The 14,744-nt window shown below is 33.7% G+C and overlaps 1 protein-coding gene across 2 annotated transcripts in view; it reads right to left on the bottom strand.

Moving 5' to 3' along the window:
- The window catches only part of CD2AP (CD2 associated protein), a 114,214-nt gene that overhangs the window by 13,645 nt on the left and 85,825 nt on the right, over positions 1-14,744 (bottom strand). Inside the window, exons 11-14 of one of the 2 annotated variants that reach the window (XM_068557955.1) lie at positions 14,306-14,470; positions 14,051-14,113; positions 5,883-6,048; positions 5,151-5,293 (exon numbers count right to left, since the gene is read on the bottom strand). In XM_068557955.1, the coding sequence (XP_068414056.1) occupies positions 5,151-5,293; positions 5,883-6,048; positions 14,051-14,113; positions 14,306-14,470 (537 nt within the window). The remainder of the gene's footprint in view (positions 1-5,150; positions 5,294-5,882; positions 6,049-14,050; positions 14,114-14,305; positions 14,471-14,744) is intronic. The other variant, XM_068557956.1, reaches the window with a different exon arrangement.

The raw sequence follows: 14,744 nt of genomic DNA, 5'->3' as shown, positions 1-14,744 counted from the left end.
TTGAGCTTAAACATATATTTAAATATCTCATTTGTTAATTTCATAAACAAAGAAAACAATATTTTAAAAGATGTGAAAAATATGCTGTAGTTTGAAGGGTTAAAAATTGTTTTTACATCGATAAATATGTATTGACAACCTACAAAAAAAACCTTGAAAAGTACAATCCATTTTGGCCTGTGGAGATTATTTTCAAATGCATATTTAAGCAACTTTTAAAAAGAAAAAGAAACAAACAAAAACAAAGGAAGAGATAAAGATAAATTAAAAGGGTAAATAAAAGGAAGATTTACAAAATTATACACCATGCTCATGTAAAAATGTCTTCTATATGTCCAGTTTTGGGCCACAACACCAAGACAAGTAATTTTACTATTCTAAAACTCTCTCAGGTCCTCCATTTAAGTCATTAGGTTAGTAAAATGAAATAGTGCACATTTCTGACTCATGATATACTTGAATGCTTTTAAATTTACCTAAGAGTGGTATCAGTGGATTTATATTTTACACAAGGCATAAAAGGCATGACAATTACTTAAGTCTTGCCATCACATTGTCACTCTGCCAGCCATTTACATGTCTACACAGCCTAAGACATGGAATTTTAAAATATCAAAATAAATATAAAATTTTGGGAGAAAAAAACTGACTTTTATGGTTGTCAACTAAAAAAAGCTTTTATCAAAAGAATATTTTAAACTATCAAGAAAAAATTTCCAATACGAATTTCATTTTATTTTAAAATGGAAAACCAAAAGGGTTAGAATAGACAGACAAACACGTACACTTTAGTAAAATTACAAAGAAAAATCAATGTGCACCACCTATTCATATTGACTATATTATTTTTCTTTTATAAATTGTCATCTTACCAAAATGGAGAAAGGTAGGATAATTTCCTGACACGTAAGAAGGGAAACATGGCAAACAGGCTAGGAAACAAAATCTGGAAAGAAAAGTCAAGGATAGGAATGTCTAGAAAAAAGACTAAACCAAAAAAATTATTTTACAAAGCAGGAAAAAGGAACAGTTGTAGAATGAATAGAACCATTTTAATGTTTAGCAGATATTGCAGTTTATCTAAACTTACATTAAGATGTGTATTAGATTTTAGATTTATTCTTTTGTCTTTCAAAAGGAAAAACTATGATTAGTATTAATTTCAATATACATTAAACTAGAAAGAAGTCTTTTTTAAATTACTCACTGAACACCAAGACAACTTCTAAAAGAATGTTTTAGTACTAAAATTAGAGGTCAGAGTAATAAATCAACATACTAACAACTCACTGATATAGTTATAACTGAAATTAAACCACCTTTTAGTCAAAGTTTTGGTCCTCAGCACATGATAGTAGTTACAATAAAAGAGGCAATTTTAATTCTGCTATGGTATAATAGGAAAAAAATATGCCAAATATTATTTTTAAATATCCCACTATAAAAATACAGTAGTGCCTTAAGTGATACTCTCTATAATGATATTATCAAGGAAATTATTATTAGAAAATAAAAATTTTAATTACTGCTCTTATTTCCCAGGTAAATTCTACATTTTGGGGTATGGTGTTTTGTTTTGTCTTAATACTAGTTTAGATACAGGCTCACTTTTTATAGTGTCTACCACTCAACAGGTAAACATTGTATTAAAAAAATCTCACCATAAATTCTTTCCGGAAGAAATAAATGAATAAATATTGGGAAATTAATTCAAACAAAATAGATCAATTATTAAATAGAACTGAAGAGAAAGAATGTTGCCCTATTTAACAATGAAGGTTTTCAGATCAAATAATGTATGTATCTCTAAAATTTCCTTTAATCCAAGAAGAATTTATCACAAAAGATAATGAAAAAGGATAAAATACTACACTCTAAGAATACTTCATCAACTGTGCTTTCTTAATGAAATAGCTATGTTTCCACTAAGTTTTCTATCTTGTAGTTTAAAACTAACTGTAAACCAATTTTACTTCCTGGAAAATTTACTATTTTAGAAATACTTAGACTATGTGAACTTTACAATTAACTTGTAGTAGCAATGAGACTATCCTAAACCAATTTTTGATGAAGTGTTGGAAAAAGAGAAAAAAATTAAAACATCGTCTGATAGCTCTGCAATTTGTAGTACTATCTTGTATCATATATGAGAATATTTATGAAAAATCTTTAAAAAAAAATGAAACAAATTGAGTATTCTAGGAATGTTTTTCTTATATGAACAAAAAGACTGTATTTATATACATGAATATATATGTTTATATATGGGTTTGTATACAGCCATATCAGAAAGTAACGAAAGGAATTTACATCCTTAATAGATAAGAGCAGAAACAGAATAAGAAGTGATTAACAGTGGAGGAGGGGAAGAAGAAGGGAAATTACATTTTATAACAACTTCCATGTCAGGTTTTCTAATAGGTATCATAGATATAATGGATCATTCAATTGTTAGTTAAGTGAGAAAATAAGAGAAGAAACATGCCAATGACCAATTAGCTAATAATTTAAAACTCACATTTTTTTAACAGCAGATTCTACTATATCATTTTGCCTCAAATTACTCTTTTACAAAATAATTAAACTCTAAGGAGATTTTCATGTATGTTTTAAACTTTCTGAAACTTACGTTAAAGGGCTAGTTTCATGTCATTTTAAAAAATTAAAACCTCAAACTGAGCCATACATGTAAATTAAAACATGCCTCAATCTAATGCCAAATTTGAGGCTGTATCTAATACAGAACACAGTTTTTTTTATAAGGTGCCAACAACTCAAAGAAGAGGTAAAACACTTTTTATACTACAAGTACTAAGGACATGATATTCTAATTTTAAAAAAAGGAAATAAGGAATAGTCTGAGTTGAGGTTGGAGACATAAGCTACTTGCTGTCAGCAGCTATGCCTTTTATCTTAGCATACTATTTGTGCCCAAAACACTACTGCAAATACACAGCTGCTCAGTAAATATTTGCTACTTAATATGAACTCAATTTCCAAAATTTATATTTTCTGAACTTTATAGGGTGTAAGTGCAGTACACCAAAGGCAGTGTGATAGTGGAAGATATAAAGACTGCAGCTTGCAAGTCAGCTGTTAGTTTTTTGACCGTATATGTCTTGGCACCTCTAAATTACTTCCTTATTTATTTCAACAAAAAAGCAAACTAGAAGTTAGAAATTTTCAAACTCTGTTCCACAAAGCCTCTCATTTTTAATGAAGAATAAATAATAGCTATGGATATAAGACAAGAAATGGGACTAAAAAACAAAGGAAAAAAATAGAACTTTTCAACCACCAATAGCCTGACATTGTTACATGGTATTTAGAAATGTACCAAAGGAAATAAAGCTTGCTGGTAATCATATATAGATAAAGCTTGGAAAAAAAGTGAAAATTTGTTTTAACTGACTTAAATTTTTTTGGTAATTTCCACGACTTTTGAGAAAACTAAATAAAGCAAATGTTGAAGAATGATACAAAGTAACAAAAAACACAGAAAAAAAATAATAAGCTCTAAATATTACTCTTTCAGCTCCCAAAGAGACTCATCAAAATTTTAGACTTCTGATAAAGAAAGATTGCAGAAAATTGTGGAAATTCAAAAGATAATACCTACGGATTTTTGATATCCAGAGTTAAAAGTGTGTGCTTAAATTTTTTTTCTCTATTACTTTTGAAAACACATTTCTAGCTACATTTTAAATTAACAGAAAACAGTAAGAACTAATGGAATTACATTTTTTTACCACTAACCTCAATTTTAAAAAAATTAAAGGATGTTTTTAAAAAACACGAAGTTTTGTTTTTTATTTAACTAACAGTAAATTAGAACAATTTTCACCAAAAACATACTGAATATATTTGAGTGACTGTCTCTAAAATACAATCAATGTCTCAATTTCCAGAAATTATTGATGAATATGGCTTCATCCAGATCAGGTAGGCTCCAAATACATGATGAAAGATCTATAAGACATTCCAATTAAAAATCTGAAGGAGACTATGCTTAGGTTAGAGCTTTTGTACTGACAAACTAAAGAGAATGAAGAAAAATAAAATCACCTAAAAAATTTGAAAGGTAATACGTAGCGCATTTTACGATAAGAGTGACAAAAAAAATCTTAGTGTAACTGGCCTTCAAGTTTAAATGTAAAGAAATGTTGTTAACTTGAAGCTAAAAAATACGTTGACATTAATTTTTTTTTAAAGAAAATCACAGAGAACTTTATATAAAGGGGATTTAAAGAGTTCTCTTCTGGTTTACATGATCTTGAACACTTGCTGTATCCTTAGCTTACTTCATTTAGATGCAAAATAGGGGAAAATGGCATCTACCTCTTACAGTCAGTGTTAAGATAAAATAAGAATATATATGAGAAAATGCTTTTAAAATGTTAAAAAACTAAAAACGAATGCAAAGTGCTATAAAGTAACCATTACCACAAAGTAATGATGGTGCAGTGCCTTTAACAGTGAGACCTTGTATCAAGACTTCTCTGAAGCAAAAAAAAAAAAAAAAAAAGACTTTTCTGTTTCAAGTATTCCATTTTACAACTGAGAAGTATAAAAAACCAGGAGACAAAGATGATTAATGGGCTGAAAAATCAGTCCTAAAACTTAAGGAATAATATTTAGCTAAAGAAGTAAATAAAGCCTGCTGAGATAGATATATATATAGAGAGAGAGAGAGAGAGAGAGAGAGGGTGAGAGAGAGAGACTTAAGAAAGCCTATTTTCCAGAATTGGAAACAAAAGTATCTTGAGATTTAAGTGGAAAAATAAAAATAGTCTTCTTAAATATAATCTAGTGTGGGCACTGGAAGTCTATGTCACTCACATCTGCTTAAGTTAGATGGTATGGTCATTCCATTATAAAGGGATAGAATGATAAATGAGTGATCTTTTAATATCCATCTCAGTTCTCTGACCAGTGAGAAAGCTTATGTGAACCATAAATACCTTGCCCATTTATATTCTTTCAGTTTCATTTTTCTATTTTGACTTCAGAGATTTTTTAAATGTTTAATAAATTTCCACTGTTATCTATCCACACACAAATTACATACACAAATTTCTTATTTTAAATAGTTTCTGAAAACTACATTTGCAACTTCTTTTTATGCACCACCTTTCCACATGTTAACTTACCTGTTTCTTTAGGGCTTCTAACTGTAAATGTATCTAGGTCTACTGATTTTGGTCTAAGTGGTAACTGTTCAGAATCTAGCTTTGGTTTTGATACTGGCTCAGTTTCAAATTTTGATAAAATGGTAGAAACGTCTCCATTAATCCTAAAATGAGAAAAATCAGACACATGCAAAAATCATTTGTATGTAAAGCATGACCATCTTTTAACACTGTGATTTAATGACACTAAAGAGGGACTTCCCTGGTGGTCCAGTGGTTAAGACTCCACACTCCCAATGCAGGGGGCCCGGGTTCGATCCCTGGTCAGGAAACTAGATCCCGCATGCTGCAACTAAGAGCCCGCATGCCGCCACTAAAAGATCCCACATGCCGCAACTAAGACCTGGCACGGCCAAATAAATAAATAAATAATTTTTTTAAAAAAATAATAATGACACTAAAGACGTTATACCATAATGCTGATTTTCTTTCTTGTCTATAAAATTATTTCCATAAACATAAACCTCTACCCTAAGACCAATCATAATAAAATGAGAAATATAAAACAGCTCAACATGAGTATATTCACCTAGTATGAATATAAGATTAACATTTAACACAGATTACAGTCTCTACAAAAAATATGAAAAGCAAATACTTTAAAAATTACTTTGACATTTAGAAAGGCAGTAGAGCCAATTATGTCAAAGGCAGGTAAATCAATAAGCTAACTCCAAATTAGATAACACTTACTTGGCTGCAGGAGGTGGCGGAGGAACCGGTTTTTCAGGTCGCTTTGGGTACACTGTTCCAGGAGATCTCAGTAAATTATTGGCTTTGGCGGGCGGAGCAGGCTTCTTGGGTGGGACTTGTGGGGCAGCTGGTTTACAAGGCTTCTGTTCCGGCACTGACTTCTCATCTGATTATTTAAAAATATTCAGTAGGTTACTAACAACCAGAACTATTTAGGTTTTCCTATTTCTTAAAGCTAATGTCAGGCTGGAAAGGTGTGAAACAGAAAGAGACACTATTCGTGTATGTGTGCACTGTTTTATCTGTTTTAAAATTATAACTTAATAATCCTAACTATCCTTTAAAAAAAACTCTACTTTGGTGGGAAGGAGGACCACTAATAAGCTTCTGATCAACAAATAATGCCTGCTTCTTACTGTCTTCCCACCACCCTTTGCTTTTAGGGCTGGTATTCTACTCAAATATAATCATGTATGATTTTACTCTAAGCAGAGAACAACATTATCTAGACTTATATCTAGATCACTTTCTGAAACTGAAGTATAGAGAACTAAAAATGAGTGGGAACTCTAGTGCCATTTAATGTACTTATTTAATCATGATGACAAAAAAGAATTTTAAGAGAAACTGAGGCTAGATTGATTAGTCACAGATGAGAAAAGTACAGGCTTATATTTATAACTCTTATCATTGTATTAGGAATTTTATTAGTATCATTTCATTTAATAATTCTATGAAATAGATAAGAAAATATGCTGGGAAAAAAACATTAAGGACAATGTCATGCCATGTTAATAGAAACAATTTTATCACCAAAAAGGCATAGTTCTATACATAATGACATACTTAGTTCCTGATCTTTCAGGTACTAAGAATGGGTATTAAATTTGACACGTGTGCACACATATGAGATATTCATGATACAGCAGTCAGCATAAATATATTATAAGGCATATATGTAAAAATAAGAAAGCTCCCAAGAGCAATACTGAGTACTTTTCAAGATTTACTAGGTCTTTGAAAAGAATGTCTATCACAGGACCACACACAATTTCATGAGATTTCTTATCAATCAGAAACCAGTAATTATGAATCTTGAACAAACACTGAAGGCCGGGGGCTTCCCTGGTGGCACAGTGGTTAAGAATCCGCCTGCCAATGCAGGGGACACGGGTTCGGGCCCTGGTCTGGGAAGATCTCACATGCCACGGAGCAACTAAGCCCATGCGCCACAACTACTGAGCCTGGGCTCTAGAGCCCGTGAGCCACAACTACTGAGCAACTAATGAAGCCCACGAGTCTAGAGCCCATCTTCCACAACAAGAGAAGCCACCACAGTGAGAAGCCTGAGCATCGCAACAAAGAGTAGCCCCTGCTTGCTGCTACTAGAGAAAGCCCGCGTGCAGCCAACGAAGACCCAACGGCAGCCAAATAAATAAATAAATAAAATAAATAAATAAATAAAATAAATTTTTAAAAAAAGAAAGTAGTTGGCGAAAACCAAACAGCAGTCAAAACTGATAAAGGCCCAATTAAAAAAAAAACAAAACAACAAAAAAACCCCCACTGAAGGCCAGGGGTAAACCCCTTGTTAAAAATATCTGATTTCATCTAACAACAATGAAAATACAAAATGCTGTTGTTTCAGTTTTTTTTTTTGTTTTTTTTTTTGTTTTTTTTTTTAAAATTTATTTATTTATTTTTGGCTGTGTTGGGTCTTTGTTTCTGTGCGAGGGCTTTCTCTAGTTGCGGCAAGCGGGGGCCACTCTTCGTCGCGGTGCGTGGGCCTCTCACTGTCGCGGCCTCTCTTGTTGCGGAGCACAGGCTCCAGACGCGCAGGCTCAGTAGTTGTGGCTCACGGGCCTAGTTGCTCCGCGGCATGTGGGATCTTCCCAGACCAGGGCTCGAACCCGTGTCCCCTGCATTGGCAGGCAGATTCTCAACCACTGCGCCACCAGGGAAGCCCTGTTGTTTCAGTTTTATCATTTATGTATAGCTTCCTTGGATCGTTTGAAAATATAGCTTAGTCTTTTAAACCCTCGTCATCATTTGGTACAAAAATCCATCTCTATATGGCTTCAAGCTGCACAAGCACATCATGTAATTACACCACCAGAAGTGAAAGCCAACTCCCCAATTCTAACTATAAGCTGATAGAGCCATCATTATCAGAGTTATAACAGTCAGCCAAACTTATTTTTAGAAAATATTAAAAGAAAGATACTTTAGATAAAACATCAGGGAAAATGTTAAATGATAAATTAAACAGAAGTTCACTGATTAAATGAATAACTTCTTTTAACACATATGTAAATAACAGCTTGTGGAATTCCCTGGTGGGCCAATGGTTAGGACTCTGTTTTCCACTGCAGAGGGCAAGGGTTCGATCCCTGGTCTGGGAACTAAGATCTGGCATATTGTGAGTCGCAGCCAAATAAATCAATAAATAACAGCTTGAAATCAATTCAATTCCTAAAGGTTAGTCTAAAACAAAAGAACACATTCAATATTGCTGGAAATCAAAGGTGACAAAAATAAGATTTACCATTCCAGGTATATCCATAACTAAACCAACTACTACTATATGTTGATTTATTATATAACTAATATATGATGGCAATGTGTTTGAGTACTAGATTTATTTATTTTTATTGAGGTTACATTTACCTAACATAAAATTAACCATTTTAAAGTGAACAACTCAGTGCCATTTAGTACATTCACAATGTTATGCAACCACCACCTCTATCTAGTTCCAAAACCCTTTCATGACCCCGAAAGAAAATTCTGTTCCCATTAATCAGCTACTCCCCATTCCCTCCTCTACCAGGGCCACGAGGAGTCCAATTTCTCCACATCCTTGCCAATACTTGTTATTTTCAGTTTTTATTATTATTACAGACATCCTAGTGGGTGTGAAGTGGTAGCTCAATGTTGTCCTGGTTTGCATTTCTAATGACTAATGATGAACATCTTGCCATACGCTTGTTAGTCATTTGTATATCTCATTTAGAAAAATTCTATTTCAGTTCTTTGCACATTTTTTGATTGGACTGTTCATCTTTCTGTTGGTGAGCTATAATAGTCCTTTATATATTCCAGATACTGGACCCTTTTCATACTTCAGATATTCAGATTACCTTAGCCACATTAAGTTCCTTCCCCTCATGCCTCTTCCCAATCACTACCTCAATGCTCCCATCCAAAGTTATCTTTTAACACCATAGATCACTTTTGAATATTTTAATTTTACACCACTGAAATCATAATATGCTGCTGTGTGAAACTCTATCTCATTCATTTGTTGCTATGCTGTATATATATAGTATCCTGGCATACAAATATACTTCAATTTTTTTATCCATTCAACTACTGATGGACGTTTGTGTTGTTTCCAACTGATGGTCAGTGTAAATAATGCTATGATAAACTTTCTTATTTGAGTCATTTTGTGTACATTTGGAGCACATATTTCTTGTGAGTATATAATTAGGAGTAAAAGTGGGTAACAGGGTATATAGCTTTATTAAACTTTAGTTCTCAAGAGTAGATATAACAGTTTACATTCCCACCTACAGTGTATAAGAGTTCTGAGAATCTGTATCCTCACCAACATTTAGTATTGTTAGTCTTTTTAAAAATTTCACCCATTTTGGTGAGAATCTTCCTTTGGTTTAAAATTATATTCCCTTGCTGAGTAATGAATCTGAGTAACTTTTTCATACATTGATAAGAATGAAGCAGGCTACTGAAAGGTATGTCCAAGAAAGTCTTCCCCAAAAGCAGGAGAAAAACTTGTGCTCCAAACTGTTGCTATCATTACTCTCCTGAGGGGCAACATGCATGGCAAGCACTCGAGGTACCTCTGCTAAGCAGATTTGAGAAAACCCATGTGGTGGCTTGGGCAGGGAGTAGACAGTGAGGATTTACACTCCATTCTTATGATTTGGGAAAGTATCCCATGAAATAATGGGGTATCACCTAAGAATCAAGGGCAATAGGGTGATTCGTTTCATGTTTTCTACTAGCTCTTTTTTAATCCTCCTCAATATGGCAGGGCATTTCAAAGGACATACTCTGTGAAACTGAGATCAAAAGAGAGATAAAAGTAATGAACGCACACACTGGGGCATACACCGTTTCTCCTGTAAGAAGGCTTAAGGCTCCTCAAAGTGGCCCTAGCCATGGTTTGAAAAAGCTCTCTCTGTTGACTCTGGAACAAGAGGGAGATAAACTTATGTTTATTTTTAAAGAAATAATTTAATCTATGTCAATAATATTCAGACCCTCTGAACTGACAGTGGCTCTCTCCCCCAATGCCCGTTAATAGGCAATGCCTGACACTTTTCTTATTTCTTGCACCAGATCTACTACAGCCATGTCAGGTTAATGAGAACATTTTGACAATATTAAGAATTGTTCCCCTTGTTATATTTGTCTTGTTTCACTTATTTAAAAAATGCTTACATTTGCACACCTAAACTTCGAAATCAACACTTTATAGTAAGTTTTAAAATCTTTCCAGTGAAGAGTTTTGGTGGTGGTGTTAAGATTTAGAAATAAGGGGAAAAAGGTCTTTTCTATTTACTCACATATTTATCACTTCTGGCATTCTTCATTACTTTGTGTACATCCAAATGCCAATACAGCATCATTTTCCTTCTGCCAAAAAGAACCTCTGTTAACATTCCCTGTGTAGTACATACAGGTCTACTAGCAAAGAATTCTCTCAGATTTTATCTGAAAGTTTTAGTTTTGCCTCCATTACCTGAAAAGTATTTTTGCCAGGTAGAGAATTCAAGGTTGACAATTATTTTCTTGCAGACTTTATGTTTTTCTCTTTATCACTGCTTTTCATAGAATTTACGATGATGTGCCTTAAGGTGATTTCCTTTACGTTTTTTCTACTTGGAGTTCACTGAGCTCCTTGGATCTGTGGGCTTAAAATTTGCACCACACCTAAAGATTTTTCAACCATTATTTCTTCACATATTTTTTCTGTCCCCTCTCTTCATTTCCTCAGGGACTCCATTTACACGTAAGTAAAACCGCCTGATATTGTCACTGAGGTCACTGATGCGTTGTTCATTTTCTTCTAGTCTTTTTTCTGTATATTTTAGATAGCTTCTACTGCTATGTCTTCCAGTTCACTAATATTTCCTTCTATAGTCTCCAAACTGCTGGTAATTCCATCCAGTGTCTTTCATTTCAGATGCTGTATTCTTCGCCTGCAAAATTTCAATTTGGGTCTTCTTTATATTTTCCATTTCTCTCACCATCATGTTTGTGTTTTCTTCTACTTTACTGAACACATGGGCTACATTTATAATAGCTATTTTAATGTTCTTGCTGCTATTTCCATCATCTCTTGATATTTCTGGGTCTGTTTAAATTGACTGACTTCTCTTTTGGTTGCTATTTTCTTGCTTCTTTCCATGTCTGATAATTTTTGATCAGATAATGGGCATTGTAAATTCTATCCTCTTGGGTGCTAGATTTTGTTATATTATAATGTAAAGCATTCTGGAATTAGATTGATCTTTTTCCAAGGTAGGCCTTTAGTCTAAGCTGATATACCCTTTTATGGACTTCAATGCCTTATGAGGTCTTGTGGCTCATGGGAACATGAACTATTTGTGAGTTCCAGAAACTGTTTCATCAAATGTCTTCCAGTAGTTACTTCTCCAGCTATGGAAATTTTCCTTTCACATGTATGTAATTCAGTACTCGGCCAAAGCCTCATGGTAAGCCCTGTAGAGCTCTCTCAGTACTCTATGCAGTTCCTTCCATTCTGGCACTCTGTCCCACAAACTATAGCTGCCTCAGCCTCCCTAAACTCCTATTACCTCAACTCTCTATGAATACTGGGCTCTGTTTGGCTTTCTCCTTTCTGCTGCCTGAAAACTGCTTCTAGACAATAAGCTAGGGGTAATTCTAGGGTTTGCTTCATTGGTTTCAGTGATAACAGTCCTATGCTACCTGTTGTCCGATGTCTAAAACCACTGTTGTATGTATTTTGTCCAGTTTTCTAGCTGTCTAACTCAGGGGGACAAATTCAGTCCCTGACACTTCATCATGGCCAGGATTTTGAGCAAATAAATGTAATACAAATGCATTACCTTCCATTTTATTTATAAGATCAACTGACTGATTTCAGGGAATATAAGAAGTCATATTCTTAATTTTAACAAAACCCTTACCTACTTGATGAAGGGGACTATAAGAGAAGTATCATAATGAAGATAATAAAGCCAGTAACATACTTCTTACATTTGGCTCTATGTATGTTTGTATGATGAGTTTTTCATGTAGGAGATATTATAACCAAGTACCAAAATAAACTGATCCAAGACTTGGACCTAACAACAGCTATATCACAAAGGACTAATCTGAGATTAAAAAATACCTTTATTAAATATAAATTGTTTTTGCATCTAAATTTAAAAATCTCAAATGCAAAAACAAGGGGAGTTGGGGATATAAAAACTTTCCATGCTGAGCACAGATCATGAGAAAGAGATAAAGCTATAAAGATTTATGATATTCAGAGTCAAGAGTGTGGTTGCTACATTTAGTGAATGAAAAGAGTAGAAGATGATACCAAAAATGTACTGAATAATTTGGGATCAGTTCCTAACAACACCAAATGCTGACCAGGACGTGGAGCAACAGGAACTCTCATTCATTGCTGGTGGGAATGCAAAATGGCGCAGACACTTTGGAAGACAATTTAGCAATTTCTTACAAAACTAAACACACTCTTACCATATGAACAAGCAATTACATTCCTTGGTATTTACCCAAGTGAACTGAAAACTTATGTACACACAAAAAGTATGCAAGGTTTATAGCAGCATTATTCATAACTGCCAAAGCCTGAAAGCAACCAAGATGTCCTTCAGTAAGTGAATGGATAAACTGTGATACACCCGGACACTGGAATATTAATCAACACTGAAAAGAAATGAGCTATTAAGCCATGAAAATACATGGATAAACCTTAAATGCGTATTACAAAGTGAAAGAAGACAATGTGAAAAAGCTACATAGTGTATGACTCCAACTCTATGACATTCTGAAAAAGCAAAACTATGGAGAAAATAAAAAGATCAGTGGCTGTCAGGGGTTGGGGGAAGAGAGGGATGAAAGCACAGAACACAGAGGAATTTTAAAGAGATGAGACTATTCTGTATGATATTACAATTATACATTTGTCCAAACTCATGAAATGTACAACCCCAGAAGTGACCCCTAATGTACACTATGGACTCTGAATGGTAATGATGTGTCAATGGAGGTGCGCTGACTGTAACAAGTGCACCACTATCGTGCAGGATGCTGATGGTGGGGGAGGCTGTGCATGTGTGGGGGCAGCGAGAATACGGGAACTCTGTACTTTCTGCTCAGTTTTGCTGTGAATCTGAAACTTCTGAAAAACAGTCTTTAAAAAATGAATCTGAAATAGAAGCCAGACAAGGAACTAAAATGAGAGAAATCAGTTAAGAGAATACAGTAACACTTTAAGCAAGAGACAAGGATAGGAAGTAGAAACAACACAGGCAGTAGAAACAAAAGTATTCTGCAACAGTATTCAAGTTTTTGCAAGAGTATATAACCTAATCTACTAGATACAGCCACTGCAGATCTTTGTGTACAAAGAGAAGGTGTTAACAATAACAAGTAATGTTTTTAAACAAAATACATATGGTATGTTGGAATACCTTTCCAAGTTTATATGACAAATATATGCAGTGAAAATTAAATAATACATAATAAATCACTTACATGTTTTAAGTAAGAACTCACTCTTATACCTAAGAAAAAAATTTTAAATGTATTTCAACTGGGACACTATGCAAATAATAAGAGTATAACTGTTTAATGCTTAGTTTTCTTACACATTATTTGAAATAACATTAAATACTACATCCTTACTGAGGTGATGATGGTGTAACTTTTTCATGAATGTAAACTGGTATCAGTTTGAGTAAAAATCTTAATTTCCTATTGATCTTGACAAACTCCCTCTTCGAAATCCCCAAGCATTACGTAGTAAATAATGAACACTTGTTAAAAATCAGTGTGAATGACTCAGTGTGGAGGTATGTTTTTCTTTACACTGACAATGAAAGGGATTATTTTTCCGAAAGTAGAAGAATTTGCCTCACCTTTTTCTTCAGGCTTTGTAGGAAAATACTTCTTCTCTGCACCTGTCAGCTCAGGCTTTGGAGCTGAGGGAAAAAAAAAGTTACTACATTAAAAAAAAAAAAAAAAAAAAAAAAAGTTTTAGAGCACAAAGATAATTATACTCCTAAAAAGCAAAGGTTTAAAAAATAACATCAGATGAAAATATGGTTTAAAAGAATGAACAATATACCAGAATCACTGAGCTCAATATATAATCCTGCACCTGCCGCGATCACCTTGAGTAAGTGATAGCTCTGTGGTCTCAGTTCCTTCCTTATCAATGAAGGAGTTCACGTCCTCTACAATACCGCTGTCCAGTCGAACTTTCTGGGATGATGGAAATATTCTGTTTTTGTGTGGTTCAATACTGTCCATTGAGACTTGAAATGCTGCTACTGCAACTACAGAATTAACTTTTTTATTTTATTTAATTTTAATTAATTTTAAAAGCCCAGTATGACTAGTGGCTAAAAAGGCTCCAATACCAACTTCCATAAAAATTACTTTTAACTTATCCTTGCTCTCAGATAAGGTTAGCAAACACAAAGCTGAAACTATGGAGGAGGGAAGGACTTGCATTATTCAAAAAAAGAGCAAATCTTTCAAAGAAAAAAAAATTGGACAGCACATTTAAAAATCAGAAATTAAGGGCTAGAACTTATAGAAATAGAGTCA

The sequence above is a fragment of the Eschrichtius robustus genome, chromosome 12, assembly GCF_028021215.1.
Source record: "Eschrichtius robustus isolate mEscRob2 chromosome 12, mEscRob2.pri, whole genome shotgun sequence".
Taxonomy (NCBI): domain Eukaryota; kingdom Metazoa; phylum Chordata; class Mammalia; order Artiodactyla; family Eschrichtiidae; genus Eschrichtius; species Eschrichtius robustus.
Note: the sequence above shows the minus strand (reverse complement) of the source record. Positions and strands in the feature narration are given on the sequence as shown.